The sequence below is a fragment of the Accipiter gentilis genome, chromosome Z (assembly GCF_929443795.1).
Source record: "Accipiter gentilis chromosome Z, bAccGen1.1, whole genome shotgun sequence".
Lineage (NCBI taxonomy): Eukaryota > Metazoa > Chordata > Aves > Accipitriformes > Accipitridae > Astur > Astur gentilis.
Genome location: NC_064919.1, coordinates 55,866,129 through 55,889,214, shown reverse-complemented (window position 1 = coordinate 55,889,214; position 23,086 = coordinate 55,866,129). Strand labels below are relative to the sequence as shown.

At 37.3% G+C, this 23,086-nt stretch overlaps 1 protein-coding gene across 5 annotated transcripts in view; it reads right to left on the bottom strand.

The window, feature by feature from the left end:
* PTPRD (protein tyrosine phosphatase receptor type D) overlaps positions 1-23,086 on the bottom strand; it is a 382,124-nt gene that overhangs the window by 74,764 nt on the left and 284,274 nt on the right. For 4 of the 5 annotated variants that reach the window (XM_049794703.1, XM_049794704.1, XM_049794705.1 and 1 more), the window contains 3 exons: positions 20,181-20,341; positions 12,122-12,234; positions 1,199-1,296 (listed from right to left, as the gene is read on the bottom strand). In XM_049794703.1, the coding sequence (XP_049650660.1) occupies positions 1,199-1,296; positions 12,122-12,234; positions 20,181-20,341 (372 nt within the window). Of the gene's footprint in view, positions 1-1,198; positions 1,297-3,359; positions 3,480-12,121; positions 12,235-20,180; positions 20,342-23,086 lie in introns of all 5 variants that reach the window. The other variant, XM_049794707.1, reaches the window with a different exon arrangement.

Here is a 23,086-nt window from a genome sequence, read left to right as displayed (position 1 = left end):
AGGTCTTCCTGAACAGCACCTTCAATTAAATAATAAGCAATTGTAGTTGTCTGTCATAGTAGTTAGTATTAATTTCTAAAATTTTCTGTCAAAGCTTTTTAAATACATTGGGCATTTACAGGTTCTCTGTACCATGCAGTCACATGTTACTATGGAACCAACATACGAAAGTCTTCTTCAGTGTTTTTTATTTCACTGTCAGTGTTCGTATGAACCTTCATATGCAAAGAATGTGCAGTCTCTAAAAAAATGAGAGTAACGTGGGTTTTTACTCCACCATGCTAACAAAGTCTTGGGGAGTTTTAAGCAAAGATTAGTGACACAACAGACTGTAAAGAAAATACTCTGTCAGTGATCCCTCTGGGAGCTGTTAATACTTGGATCACTGATACGACTGCCCATAGCTGCTCTAAAGAAGCATTCTTTTTCTGATGGTTCTGTGCATAGTTCATCCACAGATTTTGACATAGACAATATTGGCATTGAAGAAACAGCTATAATTTGCTCTGTTTAATGGATCGCTACCTAATTCCCTTTAGCCACAAATTACTGACATGAGAGCCTGTTACTCTCCGCAGTACCAATGCCTGTCTGGGGAGGTATACTCCATGGATTACTGACTAGGTGGCTTATAAATGATTACTCTCTCCGGTTAAATTCTTTCATGTTCTTATACATCATCATTCACAGATTATGAATGTGGTATTATTGAGAAGAAGAAAATACAATGGCTTCAAACTGTTATATTAGGAAAGACACCAGGCAATTGCAAATTCTTTTAATACATGCAAAATTAACACAGTGGACTGTAACTTCTTTGGAGCTTGTACTGTGTATGTCCTGTCAACATTACACAGGAGATTTTTCAGATAATCTAAGGATCTTTTAACTGCAAAGTATATGGATGTTTGTGTATATTAAAAAGAGTAAATGCTGTATCATTCACATACCACTTCAAGTATGTGCCCATGGAATCTGCCTGACACGTATCCTTATAAAAAGAGAATAGATTGTTACACACAAAGGAGCCACCTCACCAATGTTGTCATTTTACACAGAGAACTCTTTTATCATGGTTTTAATGTCATACAAAACTGGCACCATCAGTCAGGGTGGGTACATATCAGAGAAAAGTCTAGGGAAACAGAAAGCATGACTTGTTAAACAATCTGAATAATGAGAAAGTGGGGAAAATTACCTCATACTCCTGTGAGAACTTTAAATTGTCATTTGCTTTCAATCTTTCAATGTGATCTGCAAGTTCCAAGATAGGTATTGGGGGATGACTGGCCATACCTGTTGAACAAGAAAGAACAAAATTTAAAGTAAACTACAGTGATGGCATTGCTCTAAAATTTAGAAAATACAGTAGTTAGAATGGCTAGAAATGTGTAAGTAGTAAAGATGTCATATGTGAGATAAGCAGGCAAATAGTTTGGTTACTCAAAGCAGGACATGCTCTGGATAGATGAGCTCTGAAGCCAAATTAAAAGAATTCACCAAGCATATTCCCAAAGCTAACATTCCTAGTGTAGAGGAAAGAGTTACTGTGATATGAGTCAATGAGGTTAGCTAGGCATGGAAAAATGAGAGAGTTAGACCTGATGTCGACCTCTGCTTTGAGTAATGACTCTTAATGTCATTTCAAACTCCTTCTCCTGCACTGCATGAAATGGAAATTCCATTGAATTAGATGAGGAAAGGTGAGCTGAGAAACAGACACTGAAAGAGCCCTAAAAGGGAAAGAATAGTGTTTTGACAGAAAACAAAGTGACTTATGCATAATCAAGAAAAACGAACTTGAAGAATGAAGGTTACCGAGGTAACCTGAGACACCTGAACCTGCAAAGGAAATGGTAAAAACCCAAAGAAACCTCAAACCAACATAAAACTAACTTATAAAATAAATTATAAAAAATGAAATGGATAGCTTGAGGATTAATAATAATGTATCAAGGTCTAGAAGACAACTACATATTCTGACTAAGTTAGAAATACTTAAATATTTTACAAAATTTTAAGGTGAGTGATATTCACATGCAACTATGAATGACTAGAATAACATGCACAATTGCTTTTAGACAACAGTCACTGAAGACAACATTGGACATCAGACAATTATAACTTCAAAAATGTTTTCACTAGTAGCAGATTGTAGAGGCAGGGGTTGTACAGTTTCGCTGGACACACATACTGACTGCACTAGTACCTTAAAACATGCTTAATCTGAAACCCCATTTATCAACCCCCAAAAGTACCTACAATCTACTTCAGGTGTAAACATCTTTGTCCACTGATGAAGATACTGAGTAAAAAAGAAGAGCTGGGAACCAGAGATAGAGGTGGTTGTGGAAGGGAGTATAGAGACAGAAAGGCAAAAGAAGGACAGAATGGCAAAAGAAAGACAGAAAAGATGTGGGGTCAACTAGAACAATCTGCCAGCTGAAGATTTGCCAGGCAAAAATTTGTGTGTTTCACACTATTAATCTTCACGACCCTTCTCCAAAATGCTTCCATTCTTCTTTTCATGCTTTATACTATCACACCTAAAAGGAAAGTGAGTTTTCAATTGCTTCTGGGAAGAAATCAGAGCTGGCTAGAAGAATTAACCTAGTGAACCCCAGGATCTCTTGAAATTACAAAGATAAAATAGTGATGACTCAAGGGGGCTCAAGCTGGAAGCCATGTTACACAATGCAGTTTGCTTTGTCACCGTGAATTTCAAGAGCATGCCTAATATAGTTAACTTGCATTTCCTGTAAATGTAGCTGAAAATGACCATGTGGTTGCAACACAGTCACACCCTAGCATGTTTTTCTTTTTTCTTTTTTTCTTTTTTTTTTTTTAAAATTCTTGTTTTATTTTTGATTCTTTGACATTTCAGGCATCATACTAGAGTAACAAATAATGTCCGGCAGCACTGGCCCTAATTCTTCTGACCTATACATATATATTTATATATTACCTACATAGCACATCTGTGATGGTGAGACATTATTTAAAGCAGATATTAAGGCAAGCTGTCAGTCAGCTAACAAAGCAGAATATTCAGATATAATGGGGAGATTTCTTACAAATTTCTATTAAAAAATTAGTCCATAGGTACTAATTTATTTGAATCAGTTATGGTTGTCTCCCATTTTCTCAGAAATTTCACTTAATAGAACTTTGCTATTCTCAAAATGAGTGCGGGTGACATCTAATAATTACATTGATTGATCCAGATCAAGCACCCCTATGGAAAATATGTGAGTGAAAAGGCACAAGAGAACTCTAGATTGATCCAGAAATGGAGGTGGACTGATGTACATCTAAAACAGTGCTTGAACAGAGAAAATAATAGACAAAGATGTTTAGACCTTTTCGAGCGAATCGTGGGAGAGAGTTATTATCATATAAGGACTGAGTGGTAGTTTGGCTAGAGAGGGAGGACACAGAGCCAATCAGGGAGGCGTAGGGGACTGAATTACTGCTCAAAGCTGTAAAAAGTAAAAGCCAATCGGAAATGGGAAACAAATTAGTAACAGCAGTAGATCATCATAATCAATCAATCTCGTACATACAGGCACTTCAGACATGCACAAAACAGCGTCTGGAAACTCAACTAACAAGTCTAAAGGTCCAGTTACCTTTTCTAAACATAAAGGACATAAAACCAGAGAGAATGAGACCTGGTCATGAACCTGACTAAACCACCAGCATCATGAACACAAATCTCAATAATTAGCTTACTGTACAGAATTTTTTTTTTTTAAGATGCTGAACATCAGTTCTTTTTTATACTATTTTTGTTTGTATGTTCCACTATATGCCACCTGACATTCCTAAGGGGAGATTTCATGTTAAACACTTTGTGCAAAATGAAACTTGACATAAAACTATCTTTTCTAAGGAAAAAAAGGAACTATTTACAACTTCAAAAATTGGTAAATTTTGACTGCATATAACCCCTTTCTCCAAAAATCATTTCAGGCACTTATCGCTTGGACACATAAACTTTCTTCAAATAATTTGCAGTTAACTTACAAAGTGAAGTAATTACATTTGGTGTATTTTCATCTTTTAAATATGTAAAATGTGCTCTACTGAGATGATAAAAGTAGCTACTTTTTAAAAGAACTGCTGGAGGACTTTTGTTATGTAATCAGTCTATGAATCGTAACAAGCATCATAACAGAATATGCTATGAATGAACATTTTAAGATCTCATCATGTCTCATGCAAAAGCGTGAGGGTCCTACTGAGCGTAATGTGAGCTGCATGTGAACAGCAGGTGTAGAACTTGACTCAACCCACCAGCTAAACACAATTTTTTTGTGTCTACAAATAAGAAAATACACTTATTTGCTGACACATCTCCACATCAATCAACATATGCTATGAAAACACAAAAAAATAAAGACAAAATACAGCTAAATTACCACAGATCCTGTGACATGCTAGAAAGTCAAAAGAAACACCATGCTGAAAACATGCTTTCAAACTTTCTTTAAAATAAGAAAAGAGATAAAACCACTTAAAAACTCAAACAGAAAAAAAAGCCCAAACCAAAAACCACTACATGCAAAACACAGCTGAAATTGTATCCATAAGAAGCTTTTATTTCCAGATTTGGTAGAAGATTGCCAAATGCGGTTGATCTTATGCAGCCTAGTAGTAACCCCTCCACATGAATTAAATGAGAATGTATGGTTTAATTACAGTGTAGAACAATCTTCTGATTAATCTGCAGTAAATACATGACTAAGGAACATGGGATACCATATGTGCCACAATTGCAAGAAAAAACTGAGAGAGAAAGGTCAGAATTCATCTGCATATTAACAGACGTTAAACCTGTTAAGCATACTCCTTTACTCCACTGAAAAGAAGTGGGTGTTTTGGCCTTGTCGTTAGTGCGTTAAATTAGGATTTTGTTTGTTGTCAGGGTTTTATGATAAGGGCTTTTAAAAACATTTAAGAAACATATATTTATTTACGGATTTGGACCTGTAGGTTGACATGCCCACAATAAAACAAGAAGGAAGTTAGAAATTAAACAAAGTGCATGGATGCAAATATGCAGACTACAACCTAGATGAACTGAAAATGTGACACTGTATTTTCACATAAATTTCTTTACGAGTTGTATTTCGTGTCCACATTGAATTAATACTCTGTGATTTTAAAAGCTGATTTATTACACCCTCATTTTTCTTTAATAACACAGAATACCCTCCAACGTACCAACTGATGTTGATTAAGATGTTGTCCCTTTACGGAAAAAGGAAGGAATCAGTAACAGTGGTTACTGTTACTGATACTTGCCTTTATCAAAAAGGTAGAAAGAAATACATACTTCAAATTTGGACATGGAAAATTGAAAAAAGTGAAAGATGACCCTGATTCAGTAGGAATTTGGCATTCATGAATATTTAGCAAGGATGCCTTTAGTATATTTGACAAAAAGCTACTGTTACTTTAAAATTTCTTTTTCATACAGTTAGAGCTAAGCCAGAGAGTGATCTTACATCTTGTGTACAAAGCTAGATTTACAAGATTAGCTCTAGAGAAATATGTTGTTTTGCAACAGCTATTATAAAATAGTTATCAATGTACACATAATATTGCAAAATGAAGTCGCTTTAATTCCAGAAGCATTTATGTTCTTCAAAATTAGATTAATTATTCTGGAATGAATGTAATTTCTGTTCTGTATCAAAGACTTAGCTCTACCAAGCAACCCTAGGGGCTCTGTAGCCTCACAGCAGAAGCCCCAGCTCTCAGTGAGATGTAAAAGCCGTCTACACTGAGAAAACAGGAGACCTAGTTTTCAGACCCTGATCTAAAATTGTTCAATACAGTAACATGTTGCAAAACTATTGGCTAAAATCCAGAAAAAAAAAACCAAAAACAACTTTTGTGAGGAGCAGAACTTTTATACTCCATCTCCTAGCTAAGCAGATTTTGATTGCCTCTAGGTTTGAGAGCAACCAAGTGGGATATCAGAGAAGTGCCATTTTTACCTCTGAAACCCATACCTCTTTTAGGTGCCTAATTCCTTCATGTGAGTCAAATTCACATGAACAGCTATATGTAGGATTGCTTACTGTGAGAAAGCTATTCCAGTCTGGTTTTGCTATAGAGATAACCACAGTACTTCCTTCAGCATTGTCATGATTCTCATAAACAGAAATTGTGTGAATAAACTAAGGGAAGAAATTTTCTGCTATCTTGCAGGGCTAAATCCAGACATCACTTTTCCCACTTTTGTTATTTGCACCTTTTTCCTCTGGACCTGTTTTACCATTCTTCTGCCTTATCTTGGAAATAAGTTAGTGGAACTTCCTTAGGAACTCAGGGAATAATTGTTTTGTGAGAACACTCACTAATCTAATAAAAAGGCAGCGTCTTTATTCAGAGCTGTAATAATTCTATTTATTATTCTTGTATTTCAGAGCATCTTATTTAGTTCATTAGAGATAATGAGATAATTGTTTAATTGGCACCCAATTACACAAATTACTTGTAAGTGTGACACATTTTATACTTAAATGAGGAAAAAACGCAGTCACTTTTGAGGCATAACTCAATTTAGTTCTTTGCCTGATTGGCAGATTGAAGTCTTTGCCTGAGCCTTGGGTCTCTCATAACCCACTCAAACCACTTAACATCAGTTATTTTCCTCTATGTAAAACAGGGTTTCTTCATTTGAGGAAACTGTTTGTGAGGACTTAATTATTACCCCTTCCCTACTTTTACTCTCCCATGTGGCATAGAGACTTCTAAAATTCACACACCAGGTTAATGATTTTAATCCCTTATTTCACAGGAAACTTGTAGCACGGGAAGAATGTGACTGACTTTTCCTCAGCTACTCCAGTTCCGGAAGAATAACAGACTTATAAATAAAATCCTGTATGCTACTAAGAGATTGGGTATTGTCATGTTTACCCAAAGGAAACTTGGCACAGCTGTGACCCACTCACTGGCATTTGGGCTTATCTAACAAATACACATTTTTGGATAACACACACCTGAAGGTGCACGAGTCCATGGGACCTGATGAGATGCGTTTGCAGGTCCGGAGGGAACTGGTGGGTAAAGTGACTAAGCAACTATCCATCCTATCTGAGAAGTTGTGGCAGTCCAGGGAGGTTCCCACTGACTGGAAAAGGGGAAACATAACCCCCATTTTTAAAAAGGGAAAAAAGGAAGACCTGTAGGACTGCTGGCTAGTCAGTCTCACCTCACTGCCCAACAAGATCATGGAGCGGATCCTCCTGGAAAATATGCTGGGGCACATGGAAAATAAGGAGGTGATTTGTGACAGACAACACGGCTTCACTAAGGGCACATCCTGCCTGACAAATTTGGTGGCCTTCTATGATAGGGTTGCAGCATTGGTGGATGAGGGAAGAGGAACAAATGTAATCCACCTGGCCTTGTGCAAAGTGTTTGACACTGTTCTGCACGACATCTTTGTCTCCAGATTGGAGAGACATGTATTTGATGGATGGACCACTTCGTGGATAAGGGATTGGCTGGGTGGTTCCACTCAAAGAGTTAAGAGTCAATGGCTTGATGTCCAAGTGGAGACCAGTGATGAGTGGCATCATGGCTCAGTATCGGGACCGGTGCTGTTTAACAACTTTGTGGGTAACACGGACAGTGGGATTGAGTGCACCCTCAGCAAGTTTGCCAATGACACCAAGCTGTGTGGTGCAGTCAACACACTGGAGGGAAGGGATGGCATCCAGAGGGATCTTGACAGGCTTGAGAGCTGGGCCTGTGTAAAACTCATGAAGTTCAACAAGGCCAAGTGCAAGGTCCTGCATGCGTGTTGGGGCAAACCCAAGCACACATACAGGCTGGGCAATGAGTGGACTGAGAGCAGCCCTGCAGAGAAGGACTTGGGGGTATTAGTGGATGAAAAACTGAATATGAGCCAGTAATGTGTTCTCACAGCCCAGAAAGCCAGTCACATTCTGGGCTGCATCAAAAGAAGGGTGGCTAGCAGGTCAAGGGAGGTGATTCTTCCTCTTTACTCCACTCTCATGAGATCCCACCTGGAGTACTGTGTTCGGCTCTGGGGCTCCCAGTGTAAGAAAGACATGGACCTGCTCAAGCAGGTCCAGAGGAGGGCCATGAAGATGATCAGGGGGGTGGAACACCTCTCCTATGAGGATAGGCTGAGATTGTTGAGGCTGTTTAAACCATAGAAGAGAAGGTTCCAGGGAGACCTTATAGCAGCCTTTCAGTACTTAATGGGGGCCCTACAGGAAAGATGAGAAGGGACTCTTTAACAGGGAGTGTAGTGATAGGATGAAGGGTAACCATTTCAGACTGAAAGAGAGTAGACTTAGAGTAGATATTAGGAAAAAATTCTTTACAGTAAGGGTGGTGAGACACTGGAACGGGTTGCCCAGAGAAACTGTGGATGCCCCATCCCTGGTAGTGTTCAAGGCCAGGTTGGATGGGGTTTTGAGCAACCTGATGTAGTAGAAGGTATCCCCGCCCATTGCAGGAGGGTTGGAACTAGATGATCTTTAAGGTCTGTTACAACCAAAATCATTCTATGGTTCTATGATTCTGTGATCTGAACATGGGATATTGTTCTCAGAGATAAAACTGCGGGCTATTCCAAATGTCAAGACAAAATGTCACATTTTTCTATGAAGTTACTCTATCCAGTGACGAGTGAAGCCATAGCTGAATGTGATCCTTCCTGGACAACGTAAGATAGGAAACCCTTTAGGTAAATACTAGATAGTGAAGAATGAATTTCTGTATTGACAAGACAAGAAAAAAGTGAAAGGAAAGCAAGACATTTGCTGTGCTGGTAGTTTAGACTGTGGATTTTTATGACACCTTCATGCTGAATTGACAATTTTACAACAAGTACAATATAATTGTGCCTAAACCCATTGCCTAAATATCACCGAAGATAAAGTATTGCTTTCTCATAATTTTTTTCAAAAAGTTATACCTAACCACCTGTATTGGGAGTATTTTGTACTTGTGGTTAGAAATTCAAATTTACCACAACAAGGGTTTTGCTTTCAAATTATTTTGGTAGTTATATCTGATCAGACTTTTCTTTACACAAAATATATGATTGGTAGCATTTTTGGAAAGAGGCTGTTTAGAAATCTTTGAAAGTTTTAAAGTTTATGACAACCCAGAATTTTATAGGAGTGTCTCATTCACTTCTCCCAGTGAAAACTGGCAATCTGCAAATGCCAGTGTAATTTAAAATTTTCTTCTCTAGCATTTCTTTACATCGTGGATGCATTATAAACTTTTTTCCCCCCTCCCACTGGAAGCAACTGTTGTGCCTGGAAAGCTCCCAGCAAACTGCAGATGCTTTCCTAATCTAAATAAATAAAACATTATAATAACAATGATGTCAAATCATCTATCCTGATGCAGTTTTTACTGACTTGGCATACACTCATTATTAAAGCACATTCACCACTCTATCATTTATTTTATCTGTAGGCGATCTTCAGAAATGGTAACATCTTACAAACTAGATAAGGCCATTGCATGAGGGTGACTGCAAATGTCTCAGTAAAAGAAACCCAACACATAACCACATAAGCCCCAATCCTTTGCCTCAGCTGCCTGTTTTGCCCCAGCAGTATCCTACTACCTGTTTCTGCTACCTGGTAGAAAATAAAAACCACAAATCTGAGAGTAAAAGAACAACAAAACCAACAAAACTGGTATCCTGAATGTACAGTCTTTCTGCAGTTTACATTTGTCTTGAAAAGCTTTGTCTTGCGTGTTATTTAATGGTGTGTTACTGTGTGGACTTGGATAAACATTCCAGCAGGATCTAAATATCTAAGTTAAATTCAGCCAGACTTTAATGACATGGTAGCCCTAATTGAAGTTAATGTGAGTTAAGAGACGTTCTGCTTTTACTAGCCCAAGAACTGTACCTTGACTTCACTGGGGCTAGGATTACATATTAAGGACATGTTAATTAGCAAGTGTTACACAGCAAGAAACATGACCTGGGGGAGGAATGTTGTCCTTGATATTTGGTTACATGCTGAGAAATGTAACAGCCTGACCTGTGCCTAGGAGTCTTAGGTGGTACAATAGTAGCAAAAAAAGATCATAATTTGATTTCTGTACTATATTTTTAATAATGATTTTAGTTCTCCTTTTTGTGAAAACGTTTACAGCAAAGAAAAAGACCTCATAGTAGGAATGGATTGCAGATGTTCTGCTCATCTAGCTTCACAGAAAACTGCAAACTTCCCAAACTATAGCACTGCAAGGAAAGGCACACTTCCACTCCTCTCCAGATCAATGAGGTGGAATTATGGTGTCTACAAGTGCCACAAATTCTGCCATTTCTTATGTAAATTCTAAACATTCTAAATGTAAATTTAGAATTAATTACAATAGATTAATTTTATATGTAAATTTGTTAAGACTTGGCAGCATTTTTTTTTCTGCCCACATTTTATTTCAATTTATGATAAATACTAAATGGATAGGTAAGACTCCACATCTAAATACATGGACAGCAGAAAATTATGCTTATATACCCAGTTATTAAGCCATCCACTCTATTCATTATATATATGCATACAGATAATGACTTGTTTTAGGCATAAACTAAAGTGCAAGAAACCATAATTTTTCTTTTCATATTTCAAAGACTTGTATGTATACTTCTATTTCTGTAATTACCTTTAAAACTTTGTATGAAAGTGCTGGATAACATACGAAACCTGTGCTCAGTATGGATGAGTCTATATTAATACTGCAGTCTCAGAAGCACAATTGTGAAACAAAACTTTCAATCATTTCCATTTACTGCACTTAGGTTCATATTGTAGAGAGGTACCAGAGCATGTCAACAAGATTCCCATATTCAGGTGAAACTAAACTAGAAGATGACTCCTGAAACACACCTAATTTGCCCCAGCTGCTGAAGAGCATTCAGTGTACTGGAACAGACTAAAAAAGCAAGACTGGGGTAAAACTCAAACCTCCAGACTCTTCCCTTTCTACCTCTGCCATATGCATACACTGTGGAGGCACCAGATGGTCTTTAGCCCCAAATTCATGCTCTGCAGATGTACTCCTGCTAGGGCAACAGTATCCTAATATAGACACTGTTTAGAAGATCAGAAATGAGATTTGCAAGTTCAGTTAACCCTTTTGTAATATTTAGTATGTCAGCTTCTGCAGCTAATCTCTCAACATCTCAAATACTTAATCTCCTGCCTTTATGAGCTTGAATTCATTATTTTTGTATTTAATGTAATAAATTTGATAAACACAATTTGATTTGTACTTAATGTAATAAATTTGATAATAAATTTGATAAATCAGGAAGATTCAGTAAGTAATTAACATCAGACCAGGACTGTGTGCAATCATGTTGTACTAGAAAACAAGTATACTGGAATACATCATGATCAAAATAAAGCCAATTAAAAAAAAAATTGACTTATAAAAAAGTAGCAAAAATAATCAATACTATTTTACGTATTTCTCTCCTGGTGTTTCTTGACTATCACACAAAACAGCTTTAAAAAAACAATACTTAATAAATAAAACAAGTAAATAAAATACTTGGGAGTATGTTGCTTCTACCTTCAGAACTACTGACATGTTAATATCCTCCTTCACCCTGACATATAGCCTGATTTTAAAAGACTACTTCTCTAGATAGTTTTTCTTTTCTGTGTTGTAATTTGCAATGTAGTGAAACTCCAATGATGTTAATGGATTACCTGATAATGCAGTAGATAAGAGGGAAGCTTATTTAAAAAGCAGCAGCTGTAAGAATGTTAATAAATACAGGGATGTATATTTCCTAATAATCTTTTTTAGTATTGCTAGGTTTAACTTGGAATTTTAGCACATAAAACACATCCATACAACATATGTAACTTTGGGGTTGTCTTTACAGAACTTTAATTTTGTTTCATGCAGGATTTATCTTTAAATAAAGAAATTACATATTTCCAAAACTAACAAAGAAATACATTGTGCAAAAACTCATAAGCAATCAAAATATATTTTTATAAACAAGCAATCTTTCTGTTCTCTAACAGCACCACTAATCAGTTTGTGATCACAGAGCTCTCACTGAGCTATTATTGTCTCTTACCAGGAGTTTGAAAATTAAGGCGTCGCAGCTCCACTGGGTCAGTGGGATGGTGAGAGGGGACCTCCTTGCTGTTGGGTATGCTGCTCTTTCTAGAATCAGATTCAGCCCTCTTCCTGCATAGAGAAGGTGAATACAAGTAAACATAAGATTAAGGTGTTAGCTTGACAAATAAAGGTGCCTGAGTGTTTAATCATTATATTCTAAAGGTGAGATGCTTATTTCTGAAAGAGTTTTTGATCCAGTGCAAAGGTAAAATAATTATGCATGTTGGGTAGGGCAGCTACAATTTCCAATGGCAAAGTGAATCTAAATATAGTAAAGTCAGAGGGAAAATAGTTGCATACTGCCCGAGACCGATCCCTTAGGTCATCATTCTGGGCACCCAAATAGTTAACTATTGTAAGATACAACGTAAAACATACAAAAATTCACACTATACCAATTTAAAAGCTAGCTAGCTATTCCTTTATTAAAAAGTAGCCAATTCTTGAGCCTGTAATTAAAAACAAGCATGCCAAGTTATTATAATTGAATAGTTCATATTTTATAGGCACAGCTCTGCATTGCTTATAAAAAATAACCTGCATTCTTTGCATACTTTCAATATGACATAGAACAGTACAGAAGACACCTATCCCAGAAGACACCTATTCCTTTAACTTTCTAGGAAGTAAGAATCTGCTCTGTTGCCTCTCATCTCTGTAAGAGCTGCACTACACAGTCTTCATGCAGCTGATCACACCTACATATTCAAGGCTCAGTTTCTGTATGAATGTTTCTGAGCAAATTAAGATTTTCACTGCAATTATAGTATTCCTGTCAATCTGTCCAAAGAAAGCTGGGCAAGAAAGCAAAAGAAGGAAGGAAGGAAGGAAAGAAGGAAGGAAGGAAGGAAAGAAGAAATGAAGGAAGGATGAAAGGAAGGAAAGAAGGAAGAAAGGAAGGAAGGAAGGAGAGAAAAAAGAAAGAGGAGAGAAAGAAATGAAGGAAGGAAGGAAGAAAAGAAGGAAGAACTATGGAGAACTATGTTACATGAACAGTATCTACCACTCTGCATTTTCATTCAGGAATCTGGAAATTTAATGCTTTAATTTGAAGCGGAATCCTTATTGACTAGTCCTCTGTGAGTTCCTGAACGAAAATGCAAACTGATAGATATTCTTCAGGTAGTATAAAATGAAGATGCAAACAGCAGCAAAGGATTACTTCATGAAAACAGAACTGAGATGATTTTAAGGCTTACGATAGCAAAATCTTTTCCAGGTGTCCAATATTTGCTCTAACTTACCACTATTGTTGTTTATTTTTTCTTTCTTTTATTCTAATTGACTTACAATACAACAATGCTAAATCTGTTATTATTCCACTGAGCTCCCCTGTTAAAAATGTCCAACTGATTTCTTGTTGTTCTTGAAATGATGAACACCTGGTGGCATTCAAGAAAGGTGCATACAGCAAGATTCAAAGACTATACAAAGAATCCAAACAGCAACATCTTGCAGGAATTATTTGAAAATTACTAGTCGTATGTTTTTATGAAAAAAAAAAAAAAAAAGAAAAAAAAGTGTTTTGATGTAAAAACATTCCATCTGTTCTCTGGTGAATACCTTAACACATTTATTAGCTTCTCTTTAGTGAAGCGATGAAGACTTAAACCTGATTCTTCTCATTTTACTCTTTTTAAAAAAATTATTATGGAGAAAGTTGAAATTCCATTTTTACTTTTGATTCTGACTATCTCAAACTCCTACCACAGTAGCACAATGCCCTAGTGTTCTTTCCTCTTAAGCAAAGGTGTGTGATGCAGCTTTCAAGAAGTATTTTTATCTGTATTTCCTTCTACTGAAATCTAGGCATCAGTGGAACTGTCCAGAGACAAGATTAATTTACCTTTTTTTCCACTGCCAGCAGCACTGGGCAGCACAATATCATATTAATCTACTAAAAGCACTAAAATATCTTCTAATAATATATCTGAATATTTTGAATACTTCTAGGACAATAGAATGGTTTATTATTTATTATTATTCTCAGGATCATTCTGGTTTTCCTGTATCTTTCCAGATTATACAAGATATCACAATTCTTTCAAATTATGCAATGGTTTTGAGACAGGTGGAAAAAATCCACAAAGGATAAACGAGATCATCATATCCTTTTCACTTGTAGAACTGTAAGTCAGCACTGAGTCTATGTGTACGGAGCATTATGGAGATTTAGAGCAGCTAACACTTCAACCACAACCATGCATTCCTTCAACAGCTTTGGTTATAGCAAAGAACTACCGTTTTAACTTCATTAAAACACAAATAAAACCATATGTACATCATATAGCTGTGCCATCTCTTGAAAATGTACCTCATGGAGACAAAAACGCAGTGAAACTTGGCTGCATATGTTACATTACTTTTCAGTGCTGTAAACAACATAACAAATCTTTCAGTTGCCTTCATATTGATAGATTACTGTCTGCATTCATTTAGATTGACAGATGCTTTGTCTTAGATAATTATCATAACTTTTTTCTTTTTCTCTCCTTTTCTGGATTAAATGAAGGGTGATTACTTTTCACTTCTCACCTGTCAGGCTTACTGCTCCATTTTAATGCAGCAAAGAGGGGAGAAAAGGTGAAATGTTAGTTGACCAGCAGCAAACAGGGTAAGAATGACAACAGGAGATGCAAGAAATGCTGACTTATAGTAAAGATATATAACTAAACCAAATTAAGAAATGACAGTTCATCAAAATATCTAATGCTTGGGAATCACAGAATAAATGGAGGACACAAGTCCAAAGTGAACCTTCTTCTGCTGGAAAAAAACCTGTGTCTTTTAGACATTATCTGCAAAGCAGTGCCACCTCAAATTTCAGACAGTGAGATAATGGAGAATGGGTGTTTAATTTGAGCTATCAACGTAATGTTAACATTACATTGACAAATGACATCTCACTAAGATGTAGTTCCCCCTTACATTCTAATGAGAAGAGAGATGAGAGGAGGGAGGAGAGGACAGATGAAAGTGGAGGGCAGAGGAGAAAGGGGAGAAAGGGAGTAGAAGAGGGAGAGAGAGGCAAGCAAATAACAAGGTTAAGTACATGAGATACATAAGACTTGTACTAAAAAAAGAAAAAAAAAAAACTTTTAAAACTATTTTACAAAACCAGGTAATAAAAAGGCAAGAAATTTTTAACAGCACCCTGGAAAGTAAGGTAAGCATAAATCATTCTCCAACAAAGTATTAGACAACTTTTTAGATTTACATGGAATGTCATGTACTTGAAGTCTACAGTGATCTATATAGATCTGTAGTAATCCATGATCTATAAAGATCAGCTAAACAAGGAAAATAATTTATCATCTCCCACCAACAGGTTCTACTATACACACACTGCAAATACAGTGTTTGTGTATCTTTCTGTCTGTCTGTTGATCATAATAAATAGGGGTTCTACAAACTTGTAATAGCCTGGAGCCTGCAATGACCAGATTACTCACGTTATGAAAAAATCTTTATAGAACCCTTCATTGTCACTTAAGATTCCCCCATTTTCATTTCTGTGCTTCTTTTAACAGGTTTTTTCCCTTAGAAGCGTGTTTCTTCTTATAGCTCAAGATTCAGCAGGTGGCCAGCAGGTTGAGGGAGCTGATTCTGCCCCTCTGCTCCATGCTGGTGAGACCCCACCTAGAGTACTACATCCTGTTGGAGCAGGTCCAGAGGAGGCCTGTGAAAATGATCAGAGGGATGGAACACCTGTCCTATGAGGAAAGGCTGAGAGAGTTGGGGTTGTTCAGCCTGCAGAAGAGAAGGCTTCAGGAAGACCTTATTGTGGCCTTTCAGTACTTAAAAAGGGGGCTTATAAGAAAGATGGGGACAGATTTCTTAGTAGCGATAGGACAAGGGCTAATGGTTTTAAACTGAAGGAGGGGAGATTCAGACTAGATATATGGAAGAAATTTTTTACAATGAGGGTGGTGAGACACTGAAACAGATTGCCCAGAGAGGTGGTAGATGCCCCATCTCTGGAAACATTCAAGGTCAGGCTGGATGGGGCTCTGAGCAACCTGATGTAGTTGAAGATGTCCCTGTTCCTTGCACGAGGGTTGGACTAGATGACCTTTAAAGGTCCCTTCCAACCCAAACCATTCTATGATTCAGAGTGCCAAAGTTTACTATGTTCAAAAGATTCAAGCTTAGGCTCTTCTGAATCAAATAAAAAAGCTGCACTTTATGAGAGTAAACAACACAAAGTCTGTCAATATGGCTTTCATTTATTTTCCCTGTAAATGGAAACCCACTCCGCAAATAAACCTGACTCTAGGAAGATCTATAATGAGGAACATTGTGCTCTTCATCAGTGAAAGGTTGAAATTAGAGAACTTGTGATTTCTTAAAAAACAGGATGAATAGCCACATAAATTCATATGTTGGGGCAAAAAAAAAAAAAAAAAAAAAAAAAAAAAAAGGATGAAGGGATGCTTCATGGGGACATGCACTCTGGTTCTAGTTTGTCAGCTTCTGACATACATGGAACAATTTCTAGAGCTCTTTAACATTCACTAACTGGGTTCCTAACCATCTAAATCCTCTGTAACTGAACATGTATCACACATTCAAAAGAGAGTTGAAAGTATTTACTGTAGGTTTGCCTAAGCTGTAGGTTGCAGCTTTATCAAAGGGTAGTGCTTTATCAAAACCACCTGGAGATATAAACTGTGACTCAAACAGCCCTCATAATGGTTAGGCATTGCCTCTAGGGGAGACTTAGCCTGCACCATCTCTTTATCTAGCTAAGTGTTTGCCCTTGTTTGAGATTTTGGGTGTAAATCTTACTATGGTCTATATTTTATTCCATGTTTGAACTATAAAAAAAAATATTTTCTTGAGGGCAAGAATACAACCAAAAAAAAAGTGATGTTTAGTTAATTTACTTGGATCCCTAAATGTGATTGTTTAGATTTAAGTCCCATAGATTAAAGATCTGCTCCAAAATAATTGTTTCCCTTCCTTATGACTGCAGGGTGGTATCACTGAACCGGTCACTGGCCAAGTCAGTTCTGTTTGCCAAGACATCAACTCCAGCAAGGTAGGAAATTCATCCATAACTCAGGAAAAAAAAATAATAAAAAAAATTACTGTGTGGATAGTTGAACACTGGAACAGGTTGCCCAGAGGTTGTGGAGTTTCTATTCTTCGATATACTGAAACTTGCCTGGACATGCCTCTGAGCAACCTGCTGTTGCTGGCCATGCTCTGAGCAGGCTGGGACGGGGCAATCTCCAGAGGTGTGACACTTTGGTTCTGTGAATCTGTGAGCTCTTCTGCACACAGCACATTAATAGGCCTCAATTATGTTGGATATTATATTGCATCCAATGACAACAAAAGGTACTCTTCAGTATTTTCCCCATTTATTACTGTTAAGTTTTAAGCTGCAATGAGCTTTTGTATTATAGTCTAATACATGATCCAAAAATCTTTCTATGCAGTACCTTTGCTTTCAGATTTTAAGAAGAGTAAATGCAGAGGCAATAATCTTTATACAAACTGACAAACAAATAATAAAGGAGTCAAATATGTACACTTAATCTTTGGGACAGTTAAATATGCTTCACACCAACCCATGAAACTTATCCACACTATCTGTGATAGCATCTGTTTTAACAGAAGGCAAGACTTCTCCCCTTAAAATGATTCTTCTAGAAACTGCAGTCATCCTTTCTGTATGATTGAAGTTAAAATGTAAAAGTAATACTGTAAATCATGAGATTAGCAGTCCAAGTCTGTTCATAAAGGCTTCTATGAACAAAGGGAATTAAGCATAGCTGACCATTATTTGAGTTACTACCCACTGCACTTCAAAGGACATGGTCATTTCCCAGTCACCTTCTTCCCACTGCACATCCCTCAAAATCATCTTTCCCTTTTTAATAATTTTTTGCCTGTGTCTTCATGTATTAGACAGACATCCTCTATCCTTTGTTTTCTTCTCCCCCATCATACCTGTTGCACTTATGCCCCAATATATCCTAGAAATATACTTGTAAAATTTCCTGTGTCCATGAGAATTTCTTGTTTTCCTACTTTTTATTGTGTATTTTTACCATGTCCAATGTAGCCACAGTAATTCCCTTTAACAGAGTTAACTCAGAAATTAAATTTCACTGTTTTCTCAAAGCTCCATGCTAAATATCCCTACTGTCTTGTCTAGTTACTGCTGTTCAACAGACAGTAAAGCTATCAAACTCTAGCTGTTAGCTTGCATCCAGGTTGCATACTCTAGAAAAAAAATATCCAATGATATATTACTTTTTTATAGAAATGACAAGTTCACAGAGGACCACAGACTGGCAAAACTGCAGTCATCATTTCTCAGAGGTAATTTGCCAAATCAGTGCAGTTTAACAATTTACAGCTTATAGTTGAAAATAGAAAAATAAATAAATACATATGGACATTTGCCTGAACACTTCTAGTACCAGTAGTGAATAACAGATGGAAAACATACCCCCCGTTTTCAATGAATGACAATCTCTTCACACTACAGGATGAACAAATTTTACCTGCTCATTTGTGGAATGTGCCTATAATTTTTTTGGTAATAGAATCAAAGATTGTTATTATGGTTCCATAAAAGTAATCAATATTTCCAGAAGCATTTATACATCTGCTTTATATGCCATTGTTTGAATTTGTTTTGTAGTATATAAATTTTACTTTTAGTACTCCAAAATAATCAGAAGAAACAAGTATTTCACTTTTAGCACATCTCTAATGACCAGTTTTTGAAGTGACAGATAGGCACAGAGGTTCATTGGTTGCTAATTAATTAGATTGGTTGAGATTGTAGCCACTAATAGAAACCTTCAGGAGACATAGTATCTGCAAATAATAGACCATCTATTGTGCTGCTCTACGGTTACAGGCCTAAAGAACATTCTATAAATGTATATCTATTTGGAATCCAAAGCTAAGGTTAACCCTGGACTGTTTTTTTACTGCTGAACAGAGAATTTTCTTTCCAAAACCTGAAGGAAGCTTTCTACATGCAACTTCAGAGGTATCTGACTGGGGACACTTAGGGTGTGAAGAGCATACAGGGTAGAAGGATCTAAATATTTATATGTAGGGGATAGCATCATAACCATTAGTTTTAGAAGACATACTCCATTTAATGAAATTATCCCTGGTGCACGCCCCCTGGCAAGGTCACAGCATTTTATAATATTCCCCAATTATACTTTATCAATATTTTTCAAAAATGTATTAGGAAAAAAATCTAAACATTAAAATAAACTTTGTGGGTTTGATTCTTTGGTTTTGATTAAGTATCTTGACCCCTGTGAACTCATTTACACTGTACAAACTGCTGTGTATAAATTCAGGCATCATACACAGTTTTCTTCCAGTATGTTGTAAGGCAGAGGAAAGTCCTTTGTGTAAAAGCAAACCTACATCTGTGTCATAGACAGTGAAAGAAGAATAAGGGAAGATTGATCTCATTGCAAGATTAGTAGAAAACAGCTTCTAATGTTTGTTTAATCTCTCAGTTCAGAGCTTCAAATTCATATAGATACACTGCCAAATTGAGGCCAACTGTCAAAAGTAAAAACTCAAATTTCTTGAGTGGAGAGGAAAATCACATTTAACATCAAGTTGAATGTAACCCCTAATGTATTACTATTACACATCTAAATATAAGTCTTAAAAAGTCAAATGTGTGAATTCCATACATATTTATATATGTAACATGCCATATCTGCAAGCAGATTATTTTCTTCACAAACGTAAGCAAAGTGGAAAAAACATTTAAATGCAGAATGTTAATTGAGTGTCATCAGCAGAAGAATGTACCCATATACCTGTAATTATTGGAAACTTTCAGTCAACCTACTAAAATTTCTGCAGTGTTCTGGAAACCATTAATAAATACAGAAATACCCCAAAGCAATGACAGTTACTACTGCAGTACAAAAAAATGTAGAGTGGAACAGTTTTATAAAATGGCCAATATATCAGAAAGCTACACACCTGGTAAGAAAACTAAAAAGTAAGCTTACCTTTTATAAAGAAGTATAGCAATAACAATACAGATGATAAACACCACTGCAAGAACTGGTCCAACAACCCAAATCAAGCCTTCTTCCTCATCTGTAATTGGTTGGGGATCAAGATCCATTGACACAACAGGATCAGAATATGGGCTGGTTGCATACATGGTCTATACAAATAAAAAAAATCTTACTTAATGACAAAGAAGTGCATTTAAAATCTTAACTATCCTAGATCTAGAATAAATCTATAGAAGATAATGATGCAATGAAGATAGCAATGTGAAAATGCTATTCTTCAAGTCAGGCAGTATATAAACTTGCAAACTGAACAGTGTGTTATTATTACTGACGTTATCTTGTGTTCCACATATTAGCAGTGATCTGCAGACAGATGAGGTAACACAGTCCTTCAAAGAACAGTTTGCAACTTAAGCAGAGAATGAAAGAAAGTATTAGGAAGCTGAGGAATATAACCTATCAGTTACTCATTTTTGGGTTTTGTTTTAGTTTTATATTGGCTTAACACTATTTCTTCCTGCAAGATATGAAAGGATAATTCTGAAAGAATGAGAGTACTACAGGTAAAAATAAAGGGGACTGAAAGAAGGAGGTTCCTAGGAAAGGGTCCTATGGCAATAATAGGGTTCATTTTGATCAGTCAAAAGCTGTCTGACAAACAGAGTGTTCTTACGAAGATGAAGACAACTAGAATTTAAGACTGTTTTGGGGTCTGGGCTACGACAGTGTCTGGGTTTAAAGTTAGAGATAGGATTAGGACCGGCAAAGCTAAGGCACTTACACTAGCAGGAACTGAGCTAGTACCCATGCCAATGGTGTCCAATTAACATTATGCTCTTTTACTAAACATGGCACCAAACATTTCAAAAGTCTGTGACTGCTGTTTAGAAACTGGGGAGTCTCCATGTTCCATTCCTGAAATACCTGAGCTGAATTAATTTTTTTTCCCCAGCTTCAGTATTCTCAAAAGATAGAAAAAAGCCTGTTGCTACAGTAAGAAACTTTTTGTATTTAGCCTCTTTCTTCGGATCAGGCAGAAAAAATGTCTGGAAAGGGATATAGAAGTATACTGAGGGATAACAGTATGAGCACTTACTACCTGTTCTCCAATAAACAGGATTTTGCTTTTCATTTTCAACCAACCTGTATTAATGACTAATTTAAAGGCAATTATTATTTTGCCAGATTTATTGGGTTTTATTCCTTCCTTTTGATATCATGCTTAATGAATTTATAGACTGTAATCATAAGCTCCCTCAGCTTTCATTTCACTAAGTTAAACAAATTCAGACCTCCCCATGCCCTCTTGTAAAGCATGTTCTCCATTCTCCCAATCAACAGAGAAATTTTGTGTTCTGTAAAGGAGAAACCTTATGTAAAAATATTTTGAATATCAGGAGAAACATTCCTTGCAAGTTACAAGTCATTTACCAGTAGCATCTATAGTCCTAGAAGAAAACTAGCTATATTGACAGCAGATACACTGGAGCACTGGGAGTTGAAGCTCACTCACCCTTACAAACGCTTCACTCTCTGTGACTACCTCATGCTACTTAATCACACAGATGTTTCAGATGGCATGCTAAACCAGATATTGTCCATATTGTAAGCTTAGTAATGTCTTTTGAAATCTTCAAGAGTAGACCCCTGAAGATATTTTGCCATACCAGCCTTTTCAGCTGTAAATTTACAACTCTGTTTATTCCTGCTTTTTCATCCTGATTTCTGTCTAACAAAGTAATAACCTTAGGGTTATATGAAATGACCAATCCCTTAATCAATTGTTTTGGGTTTGTGTGATGGGATTTTGGTAGCAGGGCAGGGGCCACAGGGGCGTCTCCTGTGAGAAGCTGCTAGAAGTTTCCCTGGCTGCAGGTCGGACCCACTGCTGGCCAAGGCCGAGCCCACCAGTGACAGTGGCAGTGCCTCTGGGAGAACAGATTTAAGAAGGGGAACCTGCAGTGGAGGAGAGGAGTGGAATGTGAGAGGAACCCCTCTGCAGACAGAGAGGTCAGTGCGGAAGGAGGGGAGGAGGAGCGGGGGAGGAGGGGATGCCCCTGCAGCCCCTGGTGAGGCGGCAGGCTGTGTGTCCCCCAGCCCGCGGAGGGGAGCGGGGGAGCAGAGGCCCACCCGCAGCCCCTGGAGGAGCCCACGCAGGAGCAGTGGGATGCTCCCAAAGACGGCTGTGACTGCATGGGAAAGCCCATGCTGGAGCAGCCTGTGCCTGAAGATCGGCCCATGGAAAGGACCCATACTGGAGCAGTTTGTGATGGACTGTCTCCTGTGGGAGGCACCCCACAGTGGAGCAGGGGAAGAGTGAGGAGTCCTCCCCCTGAGGAGGAAGGAGCGGCAGAGACGAGGTGTGATGAACTGACCCCAAGCCCCATTCCCCATCCCCTGGTTCCTCATGGCGGGAGGACATAGAGAAAATAGGGAGTGAAGCTGAGCCCTGGAAGAAGGCAGGGGTGGCGGGAAGGTGTTTTAAGATTTGGTTTTACTTCTTATTATCCTTGCTCTGATTTGATTGGTAGTAAATTAAATTGATTTGGTTTTTTTCCTCAAGTTGAGTCTGGTTTTTGCCTGTGATCATAATTGCTGAGTGATCCCTCACTGTCCTTGTCTCGACCCACGAGCCTTTTGTTGTATTTTCTCCTCCTCATCCCATCAGGGGGGAGGAGTGAGCAAGCAGCCTTGTGGTGCTTTGCTGCCAGGTGGGCTTAAACTATGACATTAATATAGAAAAATAAATAAGGAAATGTACTTTGTATCGAAAAAATAAATTTTAGTACAGGTAATTTCTGACACAGATTTTTGGCCATCTAACTTTATAGCTAAAAGCTGTCTATTTTCTCCAGTTTGAACATTTCTGATGGAGTGTCTTCAGAATTCTCTGT